Source organism: Numenius arquata, chromosome 1 (genome assembly GCF_964106895.1).
Source record: "Numenius arquata chromosome 1, bNumArq3.hap1.1, whole genome shotgun sequence".
NCBI classification, from domain to species: Eukaryota; Metazoa; Chordata; class Aves; order Charadriiformes; family Scolopacidae; genus Numenius; species Numenius arquata.
In genome coordinates this window covers 46,364,927-46,391,954 of record NC_133576.1, presented here as the reverse complement: position 1 = coordinate 46,391,954, position 27,028 = coordinate 46,364,927, and the positions used below count along the sequence as shown (strand labels likewise).

The 27,028-nt window shown below is 39.7% G+C and overlaps 1 protein-coding gene across 1 annotated transcript in view; it reads right to left on the bottom strand.

Moving 5' to 3' along the window:
* Positions 1-2,015: 2,015 nt before the first annotated feature.
* The window catches only part of MAOB (monoamine oxidase B), a 57,543-nt gene continuing 32,530 nt past the window's right edge, over positions 2,016-27,028 (bottom strand). The window contains exons 4-16 of the mRNA XM_074159006.1: positions 23,682-23,786; positions 22,856-22,947; positions 19,823-19,964; positions 18,469-18,618; positions 17,666-17,825; positions 16,153-16,249; positions 15,312-15,365; positions 11,096-11,153; positions 10,005-10,102; positions 8,796-8,907; positions 7,047-7,109; positions 6,460-6,620; positions 2,016-3,512 (exon numbers count right to left, since the gene is read on the bottom strand). Coding sequence (XP_074015107.1) covers positions 6,465-6,620; positions 7,047-7,109; positions 8,796-8,907; positions 10,005-10,102; positions 11,096-11,153; positions 15,312-15,365; positions 16,153-16,249; positions 17,666-17,825; positions 18,469-18,618; positions 19,823-19,964; positions 22,856-22,947; positions 23,682-23,786 — 1,287 coding nt within the window. The 3' untranslated portion in view covers positions 2,016-3,512; positions 6,460-6,464. The remainder of the gene's footprint in view (positions 3,513-6,459; positions 6,621-7,046; positions 7,110-8,795; positions 8,908-10,004; positions 10,103-11,095; positions 11,154-15,311; positions 15,366-16,152; positions 16,250-17,665; positions 17,826-18,468; positions 18,619-19,822; positions 19,965-22,855; positions 22,948-23,681; positions 23,787-27,028) is intronic.

Here is a 27,028-nt window from a genome sequence, read left to right as displayed (position 1 = left end):
TGGAGGCTGGGCAAGGTGCCCTCTGATGTCTGAAAGGCACAAGGCAACTGTGTTTTGGCTCCTGAATTTCTCTCTAGGAGGGTAAATTATCATGCTCTTTGAAAACATCTAACCTTGTAATTAATGCCTTTGCAGAACAAGTGAAACATCCGCGTTAGGTATAAAATGTCTTCTCCTAACCTGAGTTCATCTCATGTATTTGAAGCACACAACTGAGATACTTAAGTTAGAAACTCCATCAATGTAGGTATCCTCCTACATGAAGAGTGAGACAGAAGGAGGTGTCCATAGGACTCCTCCAGTCCTGCATGGGCTGAACCACCAGGCAAGGAGCCCCTCTCTCCCAGCTCACCACATAGAGGAGGACCAGTCAGATAAGAACTGTGTCTCAGCAGCCCTGTTGATGGAAGCACCTCAAACGAGGTGGCAAAAACTTAGGCCTTAATGCATTGGTGTAAATTAAACAGAAAGCCTCCCCTTGTTTCCAGCAGATACCAAACTGTATCTTGGTTCTGTACAAGCCAAGGCCAGTTTTGCCTTTCATTCTTGGATGCTTTTTTCCTGAGGCAACTCTCCAGACCCAAGGGGAATTTATCCTGCCTTGAGGCAGATGGCAAAACTTGCCAGTCCCTCAAACATTTCGGGATTTGCTTCAGATGAGTAGATTGGTATAATTGGGGGTTGAAACTCGATGATCTTTAAGGTCCCTTCCAACCTGAACCATTCTATGATTCTATGATCATTATACAAGGTGAGAGGAAAAAATGATCCTCAGTTCCCATACTGGAAGTGAGTTTGGTATGATTTAGCCAAATCATTTGCAAATACGTTCTATGCTCTCCTAAACAGTGAGTGGGATTTCTAATTGGTTTCTCAGGAAATCATGTTAGTATCTTCTATAGATGTTATACAAAATGCATTTCTCCTGTATTAATCTGTCTAAGTTAATTTTCCATACACTGGACTGTGGAAATAACAAAATGCCTCCTGGCAGACTTAGTGTCTTTGACATGCACACTGAAAGCTTTTTAAATTAATAAATAATATTACTACTACTACTACTACCATTTCAGTATCTCCTCTGGAACGCCACAAGATATGTCTGAACAAAGGGTTAAAGAGGTAGTTCAAATCTGACCCAAGGCAGCAATGTTTAAGAGTCACAATCATGTGTGAGCTGCTTTGAGAGTCTGTGAAATGCATTGCTGGTTCTTGATACGTTTCTTGGGGGACAGATGCTTTATAGAGCATGGAAAGGATTAGTTGAGGATATTTGCTTTCATGGTATTTATGCTCCTTTATAACTTGTAAGTAATACTGAAAGTTAAGCCTATACAAAGAGCACTGCATGCTTTTGACGTGTTTTTCACAAGGATGGTTACACTTTTTCTAGTATTGATAGACTACGTTTTTGTGAAACACAGATCCCTTCCCAAGGCCGAGTTCGTTCTTCAGTTACATTATCTCTCTAGCACTGACACTGAGCTGCTCAATTAAATTAAGCCACTGATTTTTGTCTCTCTCTCTTTCCAGTTTTTTTTATGTTTACACCACACAGGGTTTGGTACAAGGTCTGTTTCTTCCCATGTTCAGTTACCGTTGCCTCTTATGAGCAGCTCTAAAACATGTCCCTCCCCATACGTGTTCTGGTAAACAAGGTGCTGTGAGAGAGCCGAGTTCATGATGGCGACACTCCAAATCCACCTTCAGCAATAAAAACTAATTCCTAAATGCAAGACAGTTGGTCATCTAATATGTTAGGAAGAATTATTACCAAATGTGGTTTGATTTTTTTGGTGTTTGTTTTTTTGAGGGCGTTGGGGGTTTTTTTGGCTTTTTTGGGGTTTGTTTGGGTTTTTTTATCCTATCCTTCTTTGCAGAGTTTTCTTTACTGAGAAAAGCTGACAATATCTCACTGGCTTCAGTATGAAATGCAAAATGTTGTGTTACTAAGTAATACTCACCATCACAATCAAGTCAAAAGGAGCTTCCACAAAAGAAAAGCCTCAAACAGTAAATGTGACATGACAATATTTATTGATCCTAATTAAGGTTAAAAAAAGTTCACAGCTGTCAGATAAAAATATCTGCAGAGCCTAGTGAAAAGGGAACTTAAGAAGGAAACCAAGGGATACAGTCACCACAGAGGCACTTGAGAAAATGCTACGGTTATAAAAGGCACAAATTCATCACACACACAGCATATATATTCCTGCAAAGTGAAGTCACTCTTTTTTTTTCCAAAACACAGAGGCAGGCACCACTGAACACTGACCTGTACATGACCACAGAGAACACGCTATAAGCGGCAGTCTATGATAATGCCTAAACGACTTGACTGTAGAGATACTTTGAAAGTAAGAGTGCTTTGGCCATCTTCTTTTTATCTCTGTTGAAGAACAGATTGAAAGATCAAGATGATCTTAAGGTGGTGGAGATGGGAGTGGGAATGTTAGTCCATTTAAACATAGGTCAACTTTATCTGGGAGCATTTGCAATCTGTGATTTTAAGTGGGTTTGCTTCTTGCCTGAGAGCAGTGGCAGATCTGTTGTCATTTAATACTGGCTCCCTTTTGCATCCAAGTACTTTTGGGGGAAATACAATTCCTTCTTCCTCAAAAATATTTTTCTTTCATGTCTCAAAAAAAAAAACCTTAAAATTTCTGCACTTCTGTAAAGTCTAACTCAGTGAAACAATAGTCCCACTGAGGTCACAGGAAGGTTATTTTAATACAAGTCCCTAGCTTCTCCTCCAGGCCTTGGGTTCCAGTGATGCATAATGCTCAGACATATTCTTAATTGTCATTAATGTCTTTGTTGTACTGACAGCAGATGTGCTATTTGGAATCAAGATCTGGGTTGAGAAAAAAAATTGTACTAGTTAAAGGAAAGACATGGTCTGCCTCAGATTGCTCACTTCATTGTTATTGTCGAGTAGTTTATACAATTAGTTTTCAAGTACTTTGGTTAACACGAATTTTCACGCCATGACCCGACATCCTTTGCAATATACAGTTGCTATCACAACAGTGTACAAGCAAGAAAAACTCTTTTTTTTTTTTTGCAAACTCTTAAGAGCCTTACAAAATATGCATGATAACATAAATCAGTTTATAAGAGACAAATACAATTATTTCCATGGTTGTTCCTATAATACATTTTACGAAGCTGGTAAACTGCTGGAACTTCCATGGTATCAGATTTCTCATCAAACATGTTAATAAATTAAGCATGACTGGTTACCCACTAAACCAGACTTCATTCCTCTCTTTGAAGGGCTAGCACAAAGGAAATTTAAAAATGTAAGCCAGTGCTAACAGTTCCCTCTACCCATGGGGAAACAACTTGATTCTCTACCTACATTTATCAATTTTCTCATCACACTGGCATCCACATACACAAAGTGCCACATATTCCTTGTAGGTGGAAGATGTCGAGAAACCAGCAGCAAATCCTTCTTTTTAATCCCATAGTGGTGATAAACTCCACAGCATAATCGTAGCAAGACACAGCTGTAAAGACAAAGAGAGCGTTTCTAATGCTTTGGCAGTCTGGAAGGAAGAAGACAGAGACTTTCGAGTGCTAATACACATGTTGCAATTCAAACCCCCCAGTTCCACCAGATTTGGCCAGGAATCTCAGGGGACCCAAATTTAATTTGAGATTTCAAGTCACACCTACTTTTAGTTTTGGCAGAATTAACATGAGAAATGCTTTGTGGGGTTTTCTTCCATTTTTGTTTAACTTTGAAACTAAGAATAAGAAAGATTTATAACCATATACACTTTTGTGTTAAATTGACCAATCTCATGAAGAGCTTTGCTTACGATTCAGTTCAGTTCTAACTACACCTAACTTCTGTTTTTCCTTCTTGATTTTCTGCCCGTGGCACACAACATTTTCTTGTTAGCCTGGGAAAAACCTCTGCCAGATTCAGGAGCAAAGAAGAGAGAGATGCATTTTGGACGTGAATGAAACAAATTTATCTGTATTAGTCTCATGGATCTGCTCCCCTTTAGAGACCTGTAGAATATTTCTAGGGAACAAGCAGGACTTGAATTCCAAGCAGTTCTAGCAGAGAAATCATCTGCAAATGCAGCAGTTCTTTATATATTAAGTATGTATTCACCATCTAGCACTTACAAATATTGGGCCAAGACTTCAAAAATGTCTTCCCAAATTTAGGTTGCTATGTTTATTTCTGGCTTGAGAATTGTCTGAGTTGCAAAAGCTCAGAACTTACACAGTTCCCATTCTGCTTTTGGTTCTTAAGTCATTTAGCAAATAAATCACCCAGAGAGAAAGCCACGTAGAAGCACTCTGTGGTAGGCAAATGTCCCAGCCAATTAGTGCTCTATGTGATACAATGAGAAAGGCCATATGTACACTCCTGTACTGTTTTCTGACTTAAAGATCTTTATGTCTGAAAAGTTCCCCTATGCATTTTAAGAGGCTATTATGAGGATATTCATTTGTGATAAAATCCAAGCTGCTGCTAAAAGATTTTTAACTGGCACATCAAGTTAAAAAGAATGAAACCTAAGGGCCAGAAACTTATGCACTGCTCACAAATATTACAGCTTTGTAAGTAGTTCCATGGGACTATTTGGAGAATGAAGCACTACTCTGCAAAAGCAAGATCAGATGCTAGCCCAAAAAGTCTGCTTGAGACTGGTGATACAGTTCTTCTACCATCTGCTCACACCAGTTGCTGCATATATCCTTATTACATTTCCCTCCATGGCTTTTTACTGCAATGTAATTTTTTTTACATATAAATCATCACAGGTTGTAGCGCAGCAAAGAGGCTTAGAAAAATTCCAGACATACAACTTTTCTCAGGCTTCACGTGCACCAAATCCTGCTCCCAGCTATACCTGTGACTTTCTGTTTTCTGTCAGGGAGTTGTAAAACAGCAGAAATACCTAGAACAAGGTACTGTGATGTTGACAGGCAGGCACCTAAGGTTTTCGTGGGTGGGGTTTTGTTTTCCTTTTTTTTTTTTTTTTTTTTTGAGGCAAAGCACTTGCATGTGACTATCCTATCCATGGTTCCCTTGGATCTCTCTATGATTTAGATTCTTGATTAGTTACCAAAAGTGCACAGTCAGTTCAACGCAACAGGCAGAAGTGGAAGTTATAATCCCATCAACATGGTTGTTAGGAGAAAGTGAAGCTCTGAACCAGCTAAGCTGTGTTAAGCTTGAAGCAGGTGTTGGGGGGCAGTTGGGTTTTTTGGGTTTGGGTTTGTTGGAAGTTTTTAATCCTAATGCTACATCTTGCCCTACCAGGCAAGAGACAGCCTCAAGGTGTTCAAAATATAAACTTAAGTAGAACAAAGAAAGGAAGATAAGATGAAAGAAGTTGAAAGAAGGAGATAAGAAAAAAATAATAAAAATAAATAAAAATAAATAAAATAGTTTTTTATGGATGGCTTTACAACTTCCTGGCATAGGCAGAAGTTATTTGTTGCTATCTTTCAGCAACTTAGGGAGCTAAAAGAGGACCTTGGAGGCAAAGAGATGTCAGACAGGGTGAAAAAAGTTTGAAAGGCTGTGTCTGTACATTAGCACGAGGTTCCCCATTCACATTTGGGTCTGACAGTATGATCAGCCATACTTCTGCACACATCAGCTACAGTCTGGAGCCCACCAGTTTTCTAGGCAGAAGACATCTGATCCTGCACAGGGACAGACTCGACTGGAACATGCAAGCTCTGCTGTTCCAGGTAGTGTGAACACAGCTGGGGATCCTGAAATTCAACTGCATTGCCAAAGGCAGTAAAAACATTGTCCTTTAACTCACTGTAGGACAAATATGCCACTGGAAATTCTAACAACCTATGGACACACCTGCATAGTTCAGATGGATAAATGTAGACCCCCTACTTCAAAAGGTTGCCTGACTTGTCCCGTAGGTGCTGCCTGGGATTTGGACATCTGGGTGAAAAATAAAAACACTAAAAAGACCTTCACCAGCAATTCACATGAGCTAGTTAATTATTCTTGGATTTCTTTTCTCAGTTTACCACACAGGAAGGCTGAAATCTTTTGTTTACAGCTAGAGATGGAAGTGCCTGTGAAGACTTGGAGTTCAGGGTCTGGTTCAGATATAAGTGTAAAAACAACTTGAAATCTCATCAGAACAGGCTTTATAGAGGCCTTCATTTCGTCACTTCTGTTCTGAGTTCTGGATGAAAACCTCAAGGTGATAATGTTTGACAAGGTATCCTAGAAATTCAACAACAAAAGAAAACTACTGGAGCACACCTGGATTCAAGGTGTTTCTTTTCAGTAATGATCTCCTTCCTTTATCCCTCCCCTCCAGCCTCATCTCTCTACTGTTTTCTCCTCTTCCCCAGTCCTGATCTGATTTTGGAGACAGGGAAGTACAGGCCAAAACCAAAAAAACTCTGAAAAAAAAAAGAAAAACGCTCAAGTGTGAGGCTTTGCTTTGGCACCTTTTTCAGTTTCGAACCAGAAGTCCCTTTTTGTAGGCAAATAATCCTGCTGCAGCCACAGAAGTGAAGAAAGTAGAAAATCCAATCAGCTTTAGCAGTCCCGGCACAGACGGCAAGTTCCTCTCCCAGAAGGTTGTAGTGATGGGTAAAGCTGGAACATCCTGTGGAGAGAACATCCATTAACAACATAACGCCTCCACTGTGAGAGGCAGGATATAAATCAAGAGATTCTTGCAGCAGAAATAAAGTTGGGTTGAAGCAGTTCACTTTGTGAAGAAGTACAGTGTATTAAAATTTTCTGTTCAGTTAAAGGGAAGAGGAAGAGACACATGGAAAGGATTCACAGCCTAGTTAAAAAGCGCAGTTCTTCACAATCCCGTGTTACAGAGTTGTCAGATGGGTGCCTTTTCTGAATTTCTATCATATTCCTGTTTAGGGAATATGTTTAGGGGAGGGCAGTTTTGCTGAGTAAGGGAAAGTTTATTGTGGCTTTGGTTTAATGAACTTAAATAAAAACAGTCAACAACATTTTGTCTCATCAGTAAAACAGATAAAAAATAAGCCATTAAATCTATAGAAAGACTTACAGTTGATTCAGGTTCTGGCTTCCAAATTTCACTGTCTGGGATTTTCCTCATAGCAAACAGAATCTGAAAATAAATAACATTCTCTAGTAAGTACCATTTATTCTTTGAAAGGGAAAAAGAACTGGCTTCAATTTTTGTTTTAAAATGGCTTGATGAAGATAACAATTGAGTACATAAATCTCTGTGTATTCAAATTTTAAAAGAAAAATTGACCTTTTCCCAACTCATTTCTGGGGAGGCCTGATATTTAATAAGACACTCCTCCTAGTGGAAAACAGAAACAGTAATAGGAAAACCCCTCTATGCTTAGTTAGTCCATACGAGATATTGGAACTTGACTAGTCCTATGGGAACAGGGTAATGTGAATATGACTAAGAGTCAAGCACACGCTCATGGCAGCGAGGCATGCATAAAACAGCTACTGGATGGGCAAGCTACATAGCCAGGAGTAGCTTGCTTTGCAAATTTTACCGCGAAGTTGGAAGAGGAACAGAATCCTGTGAGTGATGACAGACCACCACTTTCAGCCGGAGAAAAGCAAGACTAAAAAGAAAACTTTCACATTGGAAAAGTAACCATTCAAAATATCAAAGATACCAGAGATGAGTAGGATAGCAAAGATCATCTGAAGTGATAGTCATAAAACACAGCAAGATTATCTTCTTCTACAGTAAAATAAAATGGAGGTGATGATATTAATGTTTTTTGTATTCCAGGCACTTGTAGATTTAACAAGATTTGCAGTCTTTGACAATGGGCTTTTATTCTAGACAAGATTCATGGACCTTCTCAACTTTTCAATACAGGAGCATGAGAAACACCCTTGCACTGGATTTTAAACATATTATCCTTTCACAAGTACATGAGGAAAGGAAAACATCAAAATTTTTACCAGTCAAGCTCACTTGCCAACTTCTTTGCTGAGACCTATGGAGGTTCTGCTGTGATGTCCTTGTATTAGAGAGGTCATGAAACACTACCTCTGGAAGTCTTCAGGAAGAAATTAGGGATAACCTTCACAAATGGGACTGTTTAGGGACAGTTGATCCCTGTCTTTTGGAGCAGGGGTACAGGCTAGACAAACTCTCCAGATCCCTTCCAGGCCAATTTCTGTTCTATGACTGTAGGTTTTAGCCACAAGGTTCCCTTCAGCTCATAAAACAAAGATGAAATCTCTTCTGCTGCTCCATAAACTGTAATATTCATGAAAAGATTTGAGGAATTGTCATTTTCTCAGAAGAAAAATATTTAAGCTGTTGTTTAATGACTTTACGTAAGGCTATCTCAATGGTATATCACTGCATCAATGGTATTGTTGGAAACACTTGAGGAAGGGACTGGCTTGGTCTGCAGAGCTGAAGAATTGAGCTGTTCCTAGGGAAGCCAACAGCCATGATCTCTCAGTACAATGACTAACAAAATGCCCGTTTAGGGAAAAAAAAAGACTAGGTGAGAATTTGGCATTTCTGTTAAAGAAGAAAGTATTTCATTCCTGGAAACAGAGTTTGATAAAATACCCAGAGTCTGTCCTAAGCATTCCAAATTTAAGTGCAAAACCTTCATCTTCTTTGAAGTCTATCCCCTTCTAGGGGATTTGCATCAAGATTTCAGAATACTTGAAGCTGTCAATACTCAGTTCCCATTTCGACTCCAACCAAAAGATCTTTTTAAAGGTCCCTTCCAACCTAGGCGATTCTGTGATTCTGTGATATTTGATAGTGCTCCCTGATTTGGGCTTGCATCTGTACCTCTCTGGCTGCTCTTTCTCCAGCCTGTACAGCTCCCTCCATGTAACCGCTCCACTCTGTGGCTGTTTCTGTGCCAGCAAAATAGATCCTGCCAATGGGCTGCCGAATAATCCTGGAGGGGGAAAAGCAGTAAGTCATATCAGAAAAAATAACTGAAATTCTTGGGTTAATATTCAAATAAAAGTGTTTTAAATAACAGCAAGCACTTAAAGATAGTAACTTTGGGTGAGCTGAGCTGGAGGAGGGATCTGCGTTTCATTTCATTTCATTTCATTTCACTTCTTACAGTAAACACTCCAGTGTTCATATTTTCTAAACGTTCACACTGCTTGTAGGAGTAAAGGACAATTATTAGTCTGAGATGAGACTTATTCTATCTCACGATTTTAGCCAGTGTCATAAATATCAATGCTAGGCATTACTGGCACAGTGTATCATTCTGAAGTACATGGCCATGATATCTAAAGAAACAAGCAAATAAAAAAATAAAAAAGGATATTTTTTACTCTATTTTTGCCAGAATTTGCAATAATTATAATTAAAATTACTTTAAATACTAAGGCGTCCATATGCTTTTCATTACAACTGCTTTATGGTTCTAAGTGTTTTTAAATTGTGAAAACTTGTACTTCAGAAGTAGGGCTACACCGCCACAATCTCTGAGTCCAATCACAGGTCTGACCAGTAAGCCTTTTTCTTTTTGGTAAATCTTATTTTCATGCAAAAACTTACGTTGGAGAGGACTGTATACAATGGCACACTGATTACTGTATTAAGCCTTGACTGCTAAAATGAAAGGAACAGTCCAAAGAAATCACTCATTACTGTCAGTGTTAGCAGGAATTAACTCTGCCAGTATTTATGAAAAACCAGCTAAAGATGTGCCGGAAATGGTAACACCGACATCAAATAATCCAATGCCAGTTTTCTAAACAGATTGTGAAAACTTCCTAACTCCCTTCCAATAACATAGTCAGCTGTATTCACCAAATAAAAAAAATGAATAAAACTCCCTAATGATACTGTACTCATCCATCATAAAGCCCAACTGAGACAAGTGGAAGGTTATAATATCTGTTTAAAATATTCCCCAGTGATCTTAGAGGTATAAAGCGAACAGTGACAGAGGATTTATGACCCTTTATGAGGATATTTATTAACTTGGTCTTATCTTACTACTCTGAAGCCCACTATAAATAGACACTGTACCTTCCATACTGAGTCATTATGCCTGGTGGGAAGTAGGCTGTGTAGCAGCCCCCAGAATACTGCTCTTCACACCAGTTCTTCTCTTCATAATGCACTGGCTGTAAAACAGAGATTAATTCACTCAAGGAAAAGACAAAGTCCCGAGGAAGCTAATAAAAGAACTGAGGAGACAGCAGAGAAGAATAGCTTATAATTTGTTGCATGTCAATGTCTGACAAGACGAGCACATTTAACAAGTATCTTAATGCAACATGGATCCGACACAATAAGCCTTAATTTTAGAAACTGCTAGCTAGTTTTTTAAAAAAAACTAGCTAATCTGGCCACTGTAGAACATAATCCTCTTAACCTGTCAATGTAAAGTTATGCTTTGAGCACAAATTTATGCTTTGTGCCATGTAAAGCAAAATTGACCTCTGGTGTACATAGTTATAATACTTGTAATGTGTACATTGGATACAAATACATACTGTTAAAAATGCAAAGTATGGCACTTCCATGGTTCTGCATACAATATCAATATGTTTAAAGTTATGTCATCTTGAGATTGGTGTCTACAACATTTAACTCGCGTAAAATTGCCCTTAAAGAATAAATGGCATTGTTCACAAACTAAGTGTGAGACCATACAAATCTTACGAGTTATTTACCATTACAGGGAAGAGAAGGCAAGGGAAAGAAAGGCAAAAAATAAACACCACATGCAGCGATGGATCTTAGTAACTAGTAAGAGCTAAGAAACATGCTCAGCACAGACTGAGAGGGAAAGGCAAACCTGTTGCATCTGAAGACAGTTGAGATGTACGGTGGTAAGCACTGTGAATGCCACCCATGAAGCTGGACAAGAACATATCTGCTTTTTAACTGTTTCATAAGCTCATTCTTATCCTCACTGTCAAACGCAACCCAAGACTTGCCATAATTTTTTCTCCACTCCTCTACAGAGGGCAGCAAGTGCTCTGGCAGCAGGTACCTTTTCCACAACGCTACGCAGCACTGTGCCGGAGCACTGCTGCATGCCGGTTTCATTCTGCCTTTCCCCAGCTCACCAAGTCTGACAAGAGACGCCATGGTTTAGATTGTGTGCTTACGTGTAAAGCTTCCTCTGATCCCAGAACCTTTGCATAGAGCTCACACAGCCTCATCTTCCTGCAAGAGAAAAGCAACAGAATGCTTCTGTGTAAGGAAAGAGAAAGCAAACCACCTCTAATATGTCCTAGTTTCAAGAGAACAAGCATTAATATCTGCTTGAAGTTCCAGCTTTTGGGGATTTACCCTAGCTGTTCAGCCTCTGCATCACTAGAAATAACTCACTCAAAACTCCTGTGCTACATAAGTGCCGGTTTTACCAGCAGTTATGCAAGCTGTTCCCTTAGGATACCTCTAGCAGCCCAAATCCATACATTATCCAAAAGTTCTCTAGGTTGTCAGGAAGAGAAAGTAGTAAGGCGTTGCACTTTTTTGTCTTGGCATATAGTCTAACTTATGGCTTGTTCCCACAAAGATGCAGGTATTGATAGCCTGAGGCTCTCAGGGAATCAGTACTTTATTTCTCTATCTATAAAATCTCCTCCTCTTTTAGTTTATGAGTCTATAAACCCATGAATATGCTTCATCCTGTATCAAACCCCAAGTGCAATTAAGTTTGTTCCTACAAGCTTTTGGGTCTTATTCTTTACTGCTCGCCGCACTGCACCAATTCCTAAACATAAGAAGATCAAGATGAAGTAATAGTTAACAATTATGAAAAACAAACACACAAACACAAGACTGGAAAGACATTTACTTCTGGAAGCAAATCCTGTGCTCCACAGACAGCCATGCTGGGCACAGAAATACAGCAGTCCCAGCTCTGTAACTGTATGGGCTACACTTGCAGCTACATAAGCCTGTGAGGAAACTGTATCTATACTGGTGTATGAAGCAACCCAGCTATACAGGAGTCCAGCCGTATCCAGGAGCAGCTGAACTCAAAGAATGCTGTAGAAAAGGGATGAGGAGAGAAAAATAACAAACAGGAAGACCTTGAAGAAGGCGTCCTCCTGTGTGGGCTGGGGCTTGGAGCAGGAAAGTGAGGGCTGCTGCAGTTCAGGAAGAGTGGTGGCCCTGGGGTGATTTTGCTGCTGGCAGGTGTCAAGCCCACAGCAGCAGAGGGGAAAGAAGCAGCCCCTTCCTTGTGCCCTGGGGCGAAGGACAAGAGTCAGCCTGCGCCAGAAGTAGAAATGCATGGTGACACAGTGACTGGCAAGGAGGGCTCCAAAAGCTGCAGGATCATTATACGAACATCCCTCTGCAGGCAGGGAGTGACATGAATCCAGCAACAGCCGTAACAAAAGGGATCATTTTCTCCACCTCTCTCTCTGTCTCTCCTTAAGCAAGATGACCACCGTGCCCTGTAAACCACCAGCACCCATCCAGTGTCTGAACAGAATAAAGCCATTTTAACAGCATGATCCAGCAAAGCCTCTGCTGAGGTCTGCCCACCACTTCTCACAAATGCCCACCAGCTCCTGCGTTCAGGGCAGGTCTGTAACACCATGGGGCTCCACAGGAAAGTGAGTTATCACCTTGAGACCCCTCTGCTTCTGCTCCTCCTAGCACCACAACTGAGATGAGAAGGCACCTCTAGATCTGCCTGTGCCTTTTCCTTTTTCCACACATGACTTGCAGATCCTCTAGCGAGCCTGGAAATGGCATACCAGAGGCTGGCGGGGATTCTGATGTACAACCAACTCAGGGCTCCAAGAAGGTGCAAGTTCACTGCTGTTTACTAACTACATTGCAAACACAGATAAAATTAGTTTAAGATAGCCATGCAAAATAAAATATTAAGCTTCAGGTCAAGAGTATCTTCAGATACTTAAGAAATTTCAACCTTGGAAGGAATCATTCACCAATAATAAGGTATTATTTGACAGAAAAAAAAAACATATAGAAAAGCAGTTTCTAAAGGACTGAATTGTACCAGCAGTAATCTATCACTGAGGACATTTCTCTGCAACATCTGCACTTTTTGTCCTAGAACACTTCAAAGAAATACTTATTTATGGATTTATGGTTAATGCTATCATGGAATATACAGAATGTGCAGTGAGTAAAATCCTTATTTCTTGGCTTTGGACTCAGTTGTGAAATTACCACCAGCACTAAGTAACAGGAATGTTATGCCTGGAGCTACACAGGTAGTGTCCTGTTGAGAATTACACTGAGCCCGGTGTGGAAGAAGTTCATGTGCAGACACTCAGCTCTTCTCCCTGGTCCCTTATTCCATGGCAGTGTGTGATGCCATCCCCTTCATTGCACAGCAGTGAAAGGGAGGGCACAATCTAACCACTGTAATTACTCATTGGCACCTGGCCTGGGAAGACCAGCTGGAAGGCAGCAGTGAATTTTACTCCCTACAGCTTGGTTTAGGCTGTAAAATGGTTTCTAACTCCTCCCACAACTGCTGTTCCCAGCCATGCCTTAGGACAGCTGCCACAGACTCTACATCCTACTCTTCATATCCAAGGATTACCAAAAACCTTATCCTGTCATCAATATGACAAATGGAGAGCCCACCTTGTGTTGATAAGCGAGCACAGCATCTCAGCAAGATGCATCCTCTGTACGGTGCCACAAGAAGCCTGTTCCTCAGAAGGGACAGACACCATAGACACCATAGCCCCATCCAAACATCACAAACTGGTTGCACCCTGACTGTACATTGAAAGAAGGTCCAGGAAGACCCAGGTTTGTACTGTGTCTTCTCCTGGACCCCGATTTCCAGTGCAAGGACACTTGTGCTTATGTGCAGGAGGGGAGCTGCAGTGTAGCCCAGCAGGCTCCTGCCTTGGCTGGCTGTGGCCAGGACTGCAGAAGCCAGAGAGGTACCCCTGCACCAGGGTATATCTATCAGGTACCAACCCAGGCATATTTCACAACCACTCTTTACCAAAGCAAAGTCCTTCCTAGTCTGAGGTTTATTTCTCCAAAGAAAAGAGCTCAAAATCCTTTTGTTTAAAACTTGGCCATAGGCAGCAGCAGAATCAGATAACTCTGCTAATGCTTTTAACTCCCAGGGGAAAGCAACCTTGCCTTCATGGTGCCTTGCAAACAGCCAGGACAACCCTTCATTTCACAAAAAGAGAAGCTGTTCTCAAATACTGCAAATGCTCCGCTGTATCTAGTGTACTGACACACAGCATAAAACACCATTTGCTGTATTTATGATGGCTTAAAATGCTGGGCACACTGGATTTCAAAATACCTACGCTACTTTTATTATCAGTCACCTGGTGGGGGTCTGTCTCAAAGCCTGAGTGCTGAGGAAAAGGCTGCCTTGTCCATTCCTGCCAAAATTAAAAGTGCTCTGTGGTACCAGGCTGTCATTTGGAAAGACTGGGACATTAACAACCCCATTTAGATCCATTATCCACAGACAGCTAGACTACCTGCAAAGCTAATCTGAGATGACTACAACTTCTCTAGTTAGACTAGCTGTTACTGTAAAAATGTTTACTTGGACACAGTATTCCTTGTGGCATTCTTGAAAAACAAATGTATTTTCTCCATGTCAAAATAAGGCTCTCCTCATATCCACACTCTCTACTTGTAGCTTTAATTTGATCAGATACTGTGAATCAGTGCAATGGAAAAAACTCATTACTTTGTAAATTCTACTTTAGTAATAAACCAAAAAGCACTACTGTATGCAGAGATTTGTTTCAAGAAGACAGTAAAAAAGACCTTAATCTGTGCCTGAAGGGCATTTTTTCCCCATAACCGAGGATGGAGAGCTGGAGGCAGCTTTTTGACCCCTTCATGATGCTGAGGTATTCATGGCAGCTACAGCAGCCTCAAGGTTGCACTAAGTTACAGACACTGAAAGGACCCTCCAGGGTGATTAGAAAAAAATCAAGGACAGTGGCCAAACCTGTCCCTTCTGACAAGCTTTCAAAGAGCTCAGTACACTTGCAGGAATCCAGAGGTGTAGCAGTGCGGGGGGACGAGGCCGGCCCTGGAGCCTTTCCAGTGAGGGCAGCAGAATATCTACACTACTTTCATATTCAGCATCTCAAATCAATTCTTTTGTTAGAGTCACATAAGCAGAGCAGCCCTGCTGGAAAATAAGAACCAGGCTCAGAGAGCTTTCAAAGGGCAGGGGCTAGCTACCACACGTGCTGCCAGTTTGTAGGAATCCTATAGGGTGTCACAAAGTTATCAACAACTTCCTTCAAATTGGGGGCATTTTTTTCCTGCTGCGGTCATTTATAAAAAAAAAAAACTGACTCAGATTCCACACAGGTCTCCAATGTTCGTACTTACCTTTCTTCTTTTGTGAGGCCTGTCAGTCTTCTACACTTCCGAGCAAGAATGAAACTGTAGAAAGACCACAAACAATTTACTTCCATTATGTTATTACATTTCCTGCATTATTCAAAATGCCAATGCTTTATGATGGGATGGTATGATTCATAGTAATAGCTTTTGGGTCTCTATCCAAAATATCCATTTCACCTCTCTGCATAGTGTTACATGCTCTGCCTGCTGCTTGCAGGATTCACTGCGGAAGGAACCACTCTGAGATTCAGGTTAGAATATTTGTATTAGCTGTTTCCCAATGACCTTAACTTTATACAGCAGTAAATGCAGGCACCTAGAAATAAGAAGTGAAGCCTGGGATCAAACTGGAAATCATTGTTTATTAAACTTTCTAATACTGATCATACTCTCTGACTGCTAGCTGCTTAACAAAAATAGAACAAAACAAAATATAATTCTAGAAAACAAAATTTCATTTAAAGAACTGGAAGGTTTGGGGGAGGCAATATATTTGGAGATATCTTTACATTTCTGCAATCACCCCTTTTTTTCCTTCTCCTTCCTTTTCTCTTCTGCAATTTTGCATTTTGCCACACAAAAAGGCAAGATGACAGTGACAAAAAAAAGAAAAACAGAATTTCTTTTTTTTAAATTAGCAGTTAAATCATAGAGAACTTTTTTTTAAAATTAAAAAAAAAACATAGAACATATTTACCACACACCTAGAAACTCAACCCTTTAACTATTTTAAAGTAATTCCCTTCATGAGTAGCAGGTTTTCTGTTTCAGTTGCTGCCAAGTCAAAACAAAAAGGCATTAACTAGACACTTTCTTTTTCTCTTACCCTATTATGGCAGGAAAGCTGCCATCAGGCTTAGTATCATCAAGTGTTAAACCAATTGCAGCATCTTCATCTTCAATGATCATGGTACCGCAATACCCTGTTAAGCACAAGGTGGAAAAAAAATTAGGATCCATCTATCCAAATGCAGGAATGAGCTTCCAAGAAGATGTGAAATACTCAGAACTTGACTGGAAAAAGTCCTAAACAACCTGATCTAAATTCATCCTGCTTTGAGCAAGGCTTTGGACTAGATGACATCCAGAGGTCCCTCCCAATCTCTATCATGCTCTGATTCTATGATTCTAATATAGGGAGATATGAAAACAAAGGAAAGGAGAACAAAAAAAAAACTAGGAAAGTGACCCCCATTAAGTGACAAAGATTAGCACACAGCTCCCTTGATGATCTGCAAGGCAGCATAGTGTTGCCTTGAGTCAGAAATGCTAGGTCCTCTCTACGAGAAAAGTTTAGATCTGAGATGTGCTGGCAATTAACAATACTTTTCAAGCATATTTAAAACAGAAACTCAAGAAAGGAATCTCCTAGTGTTGAATTCATAATAGAAAAATAAATTATTCTGCAACCTGGTCAGCAAGGTAATTATTAATTGCACAGAAACAGATTGCTCTCAAATACTGAAGATGTTGAAGTGCCTCTGCCCCAGTTGCTTTCATATATGACATTTATGTCAGACATAGGAGATATTCCTACATTGTTTTAAAAACACAATTGTTCTTAAAAGATGTGTTTGAAAAAAAAGCAATTGTTCTTAAAAGACAAAGGTGTTAGCAAAGCACGCTACGTAAACTATGGGTTCTATCAGGAAATGGGAGTCACCTCTTGCCAATCCATCCCAAACCTAATAGCCAGAAGATGCCAGGATCCAGAACTCTTAAAATCATTCACAAAGATGGTGGATGACATTCATACACAAACACAGAGGTGGACTCATTATAACCAACGATGAGAAACAGGCGCTATTACATTGCAGTTTGTCTTAGATTCAGTAAGTTCTAAAAGAGAGCTGAGGAATCACGATGGAAGTATTCAACGTGTAAAGGGAGTTCAGGATGACTAGCCCAGCTGGGGATGTCTACGTGAGGACACCATCAATTAATCCCACCCAGTGCATCCAGAAGGCAGAATTTTTGCAGGCTGCTAATTGATGGGATAAAACCTCTTTCCATCAGACATCATTTGTACCTTTACATTACTGTACAAGTGGAAGAGACTCATACTAAGGTGTCACTGAAGGAGAAGGAGAGGACAACAAAGAACAAACAAGGTAATAAACAACATGCATGAGTTCTCCTTTCATGCCTACCTCCTTTTTTCCCCTTGCCCACCCTCTCATCCCAACGGATCTCTCAAGTATCTCAAATAGGGGAAGGTAAAAATGGCATAGAAGTGTATGAGTCTCCTTCTAGGGTCCAGAATCCTCTAAACACACCGTTACCATATACCCTCTTCCCTCCCTCTGTCACTACTATTCCTTTCAATTAAAATGTAATACCCTTCTTCCTCCAGAAAGTTTCCTTATAGTACACAATGCACTTGATGACTGATCCCATGGGGATTCGGTTGATGAGCTGGTTTCTCATTGGGGGCAACGGCGGGTTGAAATGAATCTTCAGACCAAGAGCTGGGGGAATGGCACTGATCACATATTTGCCCTGGAAAAGAAATTATACATAAACCAAATACATTCTCCACTACTTCATCCTAAGTGTACTGCTCTAATGATCTTGGCAGACATCTGAGGAGGCTGCAGGGTGTATCTTCTGAAGCAATTTTGGCATTTAGCATAAGAATTGCAAAACTGAACCCTTGCAAAATCCTGCTTGTTAAACAACAAACAAGCATTATATAAACAGCCATCTGTTTGAATGATGGGCAGCTGCTCTTTCTCCAGCGCTTAAAAAGAAGTGCTGTGTTATAGGAGTCTCCCTTCCATCTGGACTCCTCTGTTACAACTTGGAAGCAAAGCCTGCAATGCTTTTCACAGAAAGTTTATTACTAAGCTACATTTGTGTGTTCACCTTACAATTATCCTTTAACTTGGAAGGTAACTGAACATAAAGAGATGCTAGCAAAGGAAGAGTTTGAATACACTTTGCTTTTCAGGCATCACATCACATCACAGGCTCTATCACTGCTATCACTTCGGGAGAATCAGAAAGTGTGACTTTCTGTCATGGTCACTTCAATCTCAGCTACATTTTTGTACAGGATTTTGGAGAAGTCAAAAAGGAAAAAGTAAAGGTCTTCTAGCCATCCCAGCACAAATCATTGCTTAAATGTTAGAGGTTATATTACCTCATATAATTCATGATCTAAGGTTTCCACTATGACACTTTCACCCGACTGGTCGATGCGGATGACCGGCTTCCTCAGCTTCACCCGGCCTCCCAGGCGCTCCATTATTTTCTCACTGATCTGGCCAGAACCCCCAACAAACTTCCTCTCCTGAAACACAGAAACAACAGCTCAGCCAAGAGGACTGTAGCAGAGCTGTGCTTGTGAAGTATCATGGCAAACATTTTGATTTGCATTCAAAACAAACCCCATTTTTCTGTTGCTATCAAAACATTTTTGGGAAGTTTGGCAGTCTCACCCAGAAAACATATTCATGTTACTTACTCTTTCAGTGAACTCCTCAAATACTTCCCATATTTGACCACCAGCCAAAACTAGAAGTTATCAGTAGTTTTTAAACCTTTCTTTGAGTTCATTCTTATCCCTGCAGAGGTCTGTGTATCAGAAGCAGGAACCCTGATACTCATAATAAATAATAAGGTATAAGAAGTGATGTAGCCCACACCAAAAATGTCTCCTGCAGCATATAATCTAACCTAACTTAAACTCAAATCACCTCTAACACAATACAGAATTCAAATATTTTATTCAACACATTTACAGTTTAATTATCTACAATTATTGCTTATTTGTGCATATTTATGCATTTAAACATTTATGTTTTAATATATTTCTATTTTTGTTATTTATTTATCATTAAATAATTTGCATTTTAAAAATATTATTCCTAATACTATTAGTAAAATTTGAACTTCTCAAGTAGAAGACCATTAATAGAGTCTTTACTTTCTTGAAATGCAGAAGCAGCACTAATGTACCAGATTTCAAGTATTTCAGAACAATAGCGTATTTAAGCAGGGGTGTTCATTTTCTTCAGACTGATTTTTAAATCTTAATAGTTTCAGTCCTTGGAAGCTTGCATCTTTAGGAATCCAGCTCTGGGCAACGCTTTCAGTATTAAATTGGAGCACCCTACACACTCATGCAGGTAGCATTGCCATCTCCATTTCGTGCTTCTGAAGTGGTAAGGTTTGCTTCAGCCTCATGACAGAAATAAGCATAAGTGAAACCTCCTTTTTTCAGCATGGATAAGCAAAGTACACGTTCTAACCAGAGCCAGGAACAGACACAAATCTACTGAACCCTGGCCAATGCCTTCAGCACAGGAACAGCCTTTAACACTAGTTTTGCACAATCCAGATTAACGTGTAAATGAGTAGAAATAGTTATCAATGTGCTATTGGCTCAAAATCATGGACGTCTCAGCTGGCACTCTGAACTAAAATAAACAAGCAAAAGAATGAGGTTAAAACAGGGCCTGTTACAAGCCACAGAAGGTGATGGATGACAGTACCTGTCCTCCATTGCTTGTTGAGAATATCCTTGTTGTCCCTCCACACTGCTTCACGTACCACAAAAACCAAAGGGCAGAGACCTCATGGGGTTCAGAAGTGACATCAACATTCACAAACAGAGTTGCAAAACTCTTGGCAGCTCTGCATCAAAGACAAGAAATTGAGTTAATTTAAGAACAGAAGAAGGGTGACAAGATTGTTCTTTAGGAGAGGGGAGACTGTGTCTGGCAACCTCTTCTTTCACTGGAGATAAAGGATTCCTTAATTTCAGTTGAAGTAAGAAGCTATCAATTCCTTTTATGCGACATTTTTCAAGTAACCTGCAAAAACATGTTAATCAAACACTGATGTATTCTAGCCAAATCAAGGCTTCAGGAGACACACGGGCCCATGAAAGGTTACATCACTTGATGCTACTAATGCAAAATCAGCTTGTCATCCTAGACTTAGAACTGAGGGAAGCAAGCCCTCCTGTCTTCACTGCACTCTAAAACCATCATGTCCTCCCACAGTTCCTGGGTTACATACAAGATCTGCAGCTCTGTTTGCACTTACTGATGCCTGTCCCTCAAGCACACAGCACAGAGATTATTCAACAGCTGTCATAAAAAAAATTAAGGACCTTGTCTAAGCTAATTATCTCAGCTCTCTGGATTAGCCAGCATCCCCTCGCTGTCTGCTCCTCTGCTGTGCTCAGGCAGGGTGCTGCAGCTGGAACTCAAGAAGGAAATAAATGTAAGCAGGAAGCCATAAGTAAAGAGACAGCATACACACATTCATGCAAAAGTCTGGCAAGAAAAGGGAAAGGATACTTTTGGTTGCTCAACTCAGTATTTTAAACAGTGGTCTGGTAGCCAGTGGTGATCAACACAGAAGTAGAAAAGTGGCCTGTGTCTGAAAAAGGATCACTGCTTTATGTCCTACAGTTGGTGCTTTCATAACAGCACTACTGAAAATTACTGTATAAACCTATACAAGATTTTGGGGTGCACTAAGACAGAGTTAATTAAGGCTCAGGGAAACATTCCTTCTGATAGAAGTAAATATTTCCTCTGCACTCACTCTGAGGAGGATGCTAGAGATATGCACAGGATCAGGAAATGCTCAGTTTAACTGCATTGTGATTGACAGGGACTGAGATTTGATAGGTATTTCATATGCCAGGCATCAAGCAATCAATAACTTCCAAAGCCAGTACAGAATCCACTGTTAGTTGCTTCTTTTTTCAGTCTTTGAACTTTCAAAAAAAGAAAAAAAAAAAAAAAGTGAAAAGCGCAACTCACACATACTATTACAAACAGTTGTAGATCTACATAGAAAATAGGCATCTTCTGCTCTTTCTAAATATGCAGAGTCACACTGAGGTAAAAAGCTGATGCATTTTCTGAAATACGGATGCATTCTAGCTTCATTCTTGACAGACAAAAATAATAAAGGAAGTATTTATCCATTTTTGTCTGTATAAACTATACTGTAAAGTATGATCAACTCTGAAACATATTTTGTCTAATGGGAGAATAGTATATGTATTTATTAATATTTAATAAGCAGAAGCTATTATATGGTGGTTAAATTCTCCTAGTTTCTGCTGCCTACTCCCATCGCTTTTCAGCATTTCAGCTCCCCAGTTTCTCCTAGTGTTTTACCTAGAAAGGGCAGTATGGTTTCAATCAAGAGCACTTGGGGTATTTCCAGCATGCAACTCTCTAGCTAAAAGCGAATCTGTACAGTCTGTTAGAGGGGAGGAAATAGTAGAAGATTACCCTTCTGGATCATTACCTTCCAGGGTGGGAAGTTTCTAGAGCATGTTACCTACATCTTGAACACACTAGGCAAATCAAGCAGAGATGCACATATAAAATCTGAAAAGCATCTTGGAATTAAGGGAGGCTGACAGTTATGCCAATATTCAGGTAAAATGTCAAGTCTTATTCCATCAGAGTTTCAAAAAATATGACTGTAGTCACCTGAGCTATTGGATACTGAATGACTACTGGTGTGTGGTATTTTGCTTACTTGTATAGTTCCTTACCAAATCAGAGGTTCAAATGGCCAGCAGAACTGCCAGTATACATTTCTACTTGGTTTTACTAAATATAGGTGGCAATACAAACAAGAAAGGCTTTCTATACGCTTTTGAGCAATTGTCACTCTTGTTAAAGCAAAACAGCCAGAAGATTGAAAGTTTTTGGATAAGAGCCTACTGGCCATTAACAATGATCACGTTGCTCTCCAGAGGCTGGCTGAAGCCATAAAAATGCCCCGTTCAACAACAGTGTCAGCTTGAGTGGATGCTAGCAGGTTTCTGCACCGTGCTCGTGCAGGCTCACTGCAGCCACGTGTTGGGCGCTTAGCAATTCTGAAGAGGTTGCTGTAGAAATCAACTTGCTTTACAGCAAGGCAGAGTTAATTTTTTATTTTTTTTTTTGGCTTTGGTGCAAAGAAAATCAATCAAACTGTTGTTGAATGGCAAGTAAAGAAAAATTGCTTTGATGTATACATAAAAACAGGAAGCATTTTCAGTTTCCCTGGGTGGTATATAGTGCAATAGTGCAGCAGTTAAACAATAGAATGATGGGCGTTAAAGTGATGTAGTGCTATCTCAAGACAAATGTTATGTTTATAGCACTTGGGTAAAATCAGCTGAATAAATGTGTGTTGTTCCATCAAAAGTTTGATTCAAAAACCTTCTGTAGCCAGAGCATTTTTCTCTTAAAAGTTAAACACACAGTAAAGAGAGGGTAAGTGCATAGAACAGATGGAGGTACTACCTATGTCTTCAGAAGTAACCCTTCCCAAATACATTTTCCTTTTATCTTTATTTTAGTCTAAAAAGTTATGGAAATATAACAGAATCTACTGTGTGTGCTGGTAGCTGTGTTGGTCCATTATTGCAAGATTTTCTCACCTCATTTATTTAAAAGGCTGTATTCTAGTGGTAATTTTATATGTCTGCAAAGCAGTAACGCCTATTTGGAGCTCTAAGGTATGTAAATATAAGCTATTATATTTCATATTAAAAAGTTTCTTACTTTGTCCAGCATATTTTATCTATAAAATCTTGCATAGTCATTTTGTCCCATTCTTCTGCATGTGGAGCCTTCCATGGGGCTTCACTGGGAATCTAAGGAGAGGCAGAAGAGCATTCATCAGCAAATGAATGAGTGGCATATGGAAGAGACAACAAACACAAACAATCTCATCTTTACATGGTAATTCAGCCTGTAAATTCCTGGCAGGTAATACAGTGAACTTAAGAGAGGATACTTTTAAGCTTTTTGTTTGTTTTAAAACATTTTTTTTTTAGATTTAAGAAGAGAGAATAATTTTAGAGTTAAGAACTTTGCCTAGAAATGCAAAATACATTGCTGAGGAATGTCTTTGAGTTATTCCACATCTCTCCCATTCATCTATACAAGTAACAGCAACCTCTTCTCAACGTCTTGTAGCTCAGTCAATGGAAAACATACACTACTGGTAACAAACTAAAATGGTTGAGCTGAATTTGAGGGTGGAGAAGGCTGTTTGCAGTCTACAAGTCTCTTAAAATATTAGTTACTCAATCATCACACAAAGTGCTAAAAATCACATGCATAAATCCTAATGGTCATAAACACAGAAAAATGAAGGTATGACTGCAGACAGCCTCAGCGGCATGGCCTTTAGGATGCCGCTTATAACATGTGCTCTGACCATCAGTGTGTAACAAAATGCATGGCACGATGCTGCTCTTGCCAGCACCAGGTTTGTTCAAGCTACAGCAGCTTGGCCCATCTGCATCCTAGTCCCGTCTTCACTCCGCCCCTCATGGAGACAACGCTGAGCAGAGACGTTCAGCTGCAATCCCCCATGCCATACCTCCTTTCCCATTTCATCCATGGTCCTCCATAGGTTGTTGTAGTCCAGGTAGGCCAATGGATTCCACATAGGAGGGAATGGACCTTTAAAGGGGTAAGACTTACCCTACAAGATGAAAAACAAACAAAAACATCATAAAAACTAAATACATAATCATGGCTTCTATGTGCAGGAAGATGCACCAAATGGTTAAGTGTTCACTGGAATAAAGCACAAATTTAATACCCTGCAGCAGAGTCACTAAGACCAGACTAAAAAACTGAGATGGAACAGCATTGCTCAAGTGAGATGAAAACCTGGCTATTTGTTCCTGAAAAATGAAATATACACTTTTTTCCTCCTAAATGCTCATGCAAAGACTGAACTGTCAATTGTATTTAGTAGGGTTTTTTTTTCTTTCAAAATCAAAAACAGCTGTGATGAGCTCTATTATACACTAAAATCAGAGCTCAGATATCTTCCTTATAAAAGAAAAAAAAACCACTTTCAGCTAACTTAAAAATCCCGAGCTCTACAGAAAATGTAGCATTTACTAATAATGACTCATTCTTCCAATCCAACACCTCTGGCCATAAATTCCAGAGAGTGATAGTGTGGCCAATAAGAATGTCCCAATTACATCATTATCTATTTAACAGTTAGATTATATATATATTATATATATATTTTATATAATATATATTTTTATATATATTTATATATTTTATATATATATATATCTTCACTACTAGATATTCAGAAAGGTTAGCTGAACTTAATGAGACCTAAGGAGAGCCACCAAGCTGGTGAGGGGTCTAGAGAACAAGTCATATGAGGAGAGGCTGAGGGAACTGGCCATGTTTAGTTTGGAGAAGAGGAGGCTGAGGGGGGACCTCATTGCCCTCTACAACTACCTGAAAGGAGGCTGTAGAGAGGTGGGTGTTGGCCTCTTCTCCCAAGGGAATAATGACAGGACCAGAGGAAACGGTCTGAAGTTGCGGCAGGGGAGGTTTAGATTGGATATTAGGAAGAATTACTTTACTGAGAGGGTGGTCAGGCACTGGAACAGCCTGCCCAGGGAGGTGGTGGAGTCGCCATCCCTGGAGGTATTTAAGAAACATGTAGAAACATTAACGTATTTAATACGCTGGAGGTATTTAAGAAACATGTAGACGTGGCACTTTAGGGCATGCTCTAGTGCCCGAGATTGTTGGTTTGTGTCTGTTTGTGGGTGGGGTGTGGCTGTGGGCATTTGTTTTGGTTTGGTTTTGGTGTTTGGTGTTCTGGGATTTTGGGGTGGGTTTTTTTGGTTTTGGTGGTTTGTGGGGTTTTTTTTTTGTTGATTGGACTCGATGATCTCAAAGGTCCCATCCAACCAAAAATATTCTGTGATTCTGTGAACTAAGAGTGAAAGAAGACAGGTAATTTGTAGAACTATTTTATTTACATGGGATTTCCCTGGCTGACTATATGGATGGCAGCATAACAGCTTTAAAAATTCACAAAGAAATGCTCATAAGCATTATGTAGTTACTCATTTTTTCACAATGCATTCTGGACTCCATAAAATAGATAAACAATAAAGGCCATATTGTGTGCCACAGCTGATTTTTCAAAACTTAAATACATAATTTAATATAAGTGGGCAATGCATCAGCATGAATGTCAATTGGTAGAAGTGCTAACTTTTAATAGATATTTGATGCAATGCCACACCAACCCATCACTAAAAAATATTTACACTGGCTTCAAAAGAAATACTGCATCAAGATTTAATATTTATAACCGGGTAACAACACCACCACTGTGTCTTATTGATGAGAAATATCCAAAGACCACTTACTCGAAGAAGTGTCAAGCTTGATTTGATTTAGCCTCTTTATTAACAACATGAAAGAAGGGACAGGGAGCACATTATTCAAACCTGCAGGTGTTTGCAAGCACCAGAGGAGACAGTAAAAGGGAACAAAGGGACTCTGAAAGACTCAAAACTTGGTCCAGAAATAACATAATCAGCTATAACCTTGAAAAATGCTGCCTAATAACTTTGAGGACTTCTAATTCAAAGCGAGAGATAGTTAGAAACAGTAAAGCAAAAAATCAAACCTAAGGATAAGAGAAAATTAGTTTACAAAAAAACCCCAACAGGTTAGAGAAAGTGAAGAGGAAACTGTTTTTTCACCTAGTCTTTATACAGATGCAGGACTAACAGAATCTTTACCAGAAACACCAAGGTAATGAACGTTAGGAAGAAAGCAAAGTGTGGGAGGAAAGAAATTAATTCTTTGGTACACGGACATATGAAGAAGTAGATGCAAAACAACCATTTCATTTTGCAATGCTTTTGAGGAGATATTATATCTTATAAAATGCCAAAACATCACATTTTAGAAAGTTCTCAATCAGAAGTTTTGTCATAGCCAGAGTAGATCTCCAGTCACTTCAGGAGCCAGTGGTACCAAGGTTGAAAACTTAGCATTTTCAATTTAAGAATGGACATTAAACTATAGGTTCACAAGTATTCCAGAAAATGGAGGATTTGTTTTCGGTTTGTTTTTTTTTTTTCATTTAGCATGGAACAAAACAAACATTTCTACAGTTGTTGTTCTCAATCATATGAAAATACATTTAATTGGAATCAGGAAAACATATCCCTGTAGATGGACATGAACTCATTGAGTTTGTTTCATCAGAAGCATTTGGTCCTGACATGGGCATCTGTTTACTATTATGGAATCTCTTAACATGAAATTAATTTGAACTGGGGCACACATTCATATTCTGCTGCCAAAGGGCTATGAAAGAGCAGCAAAAGCTCCTCAGACTGAGCACCTTCTTGTCCCAGCTAGTAACAGCTGAACCATGTCGGTAATTACTTTTTAGCCTTTTGGGGCACATTAAAATTCCATAACTAACTCCTATGACAGCCATAAGTCAGTTTTACCATGCCTTCTTCTGAACACTGAAGACACCCTTCACCAGTGCAAACAGCATGTAGGTATTTCAAAGACAGAGCACATCAGTTGGGTTTTAAGTACCTAGCATTTCCCAGATTTACATTTATGAAACTTGTATCCTGCTGTGCTCAAGGAAACCAGAACAGCATCAGAATGGGTTATTCCAATTATTGATTTTGTTCTGAGCTTCCTTCTCTGCCAGAGGCAATCCTAACTGAATTACCCCCTCTGAGTTAACTCAAGTCTTATGAATTCCCTGTGGGGCTTCCTCATGAGCACGCACCTAAGAGACACACAAAATGTATCTCTGGTTTAGCGTTCTTCTATTTCACTGCATTTGAACTGCTGAAAGGGAAATCTTGGGTATGTCTCTTGTGCAGAAATTTGGGGTGACGGGTCTCGTAAAGCACA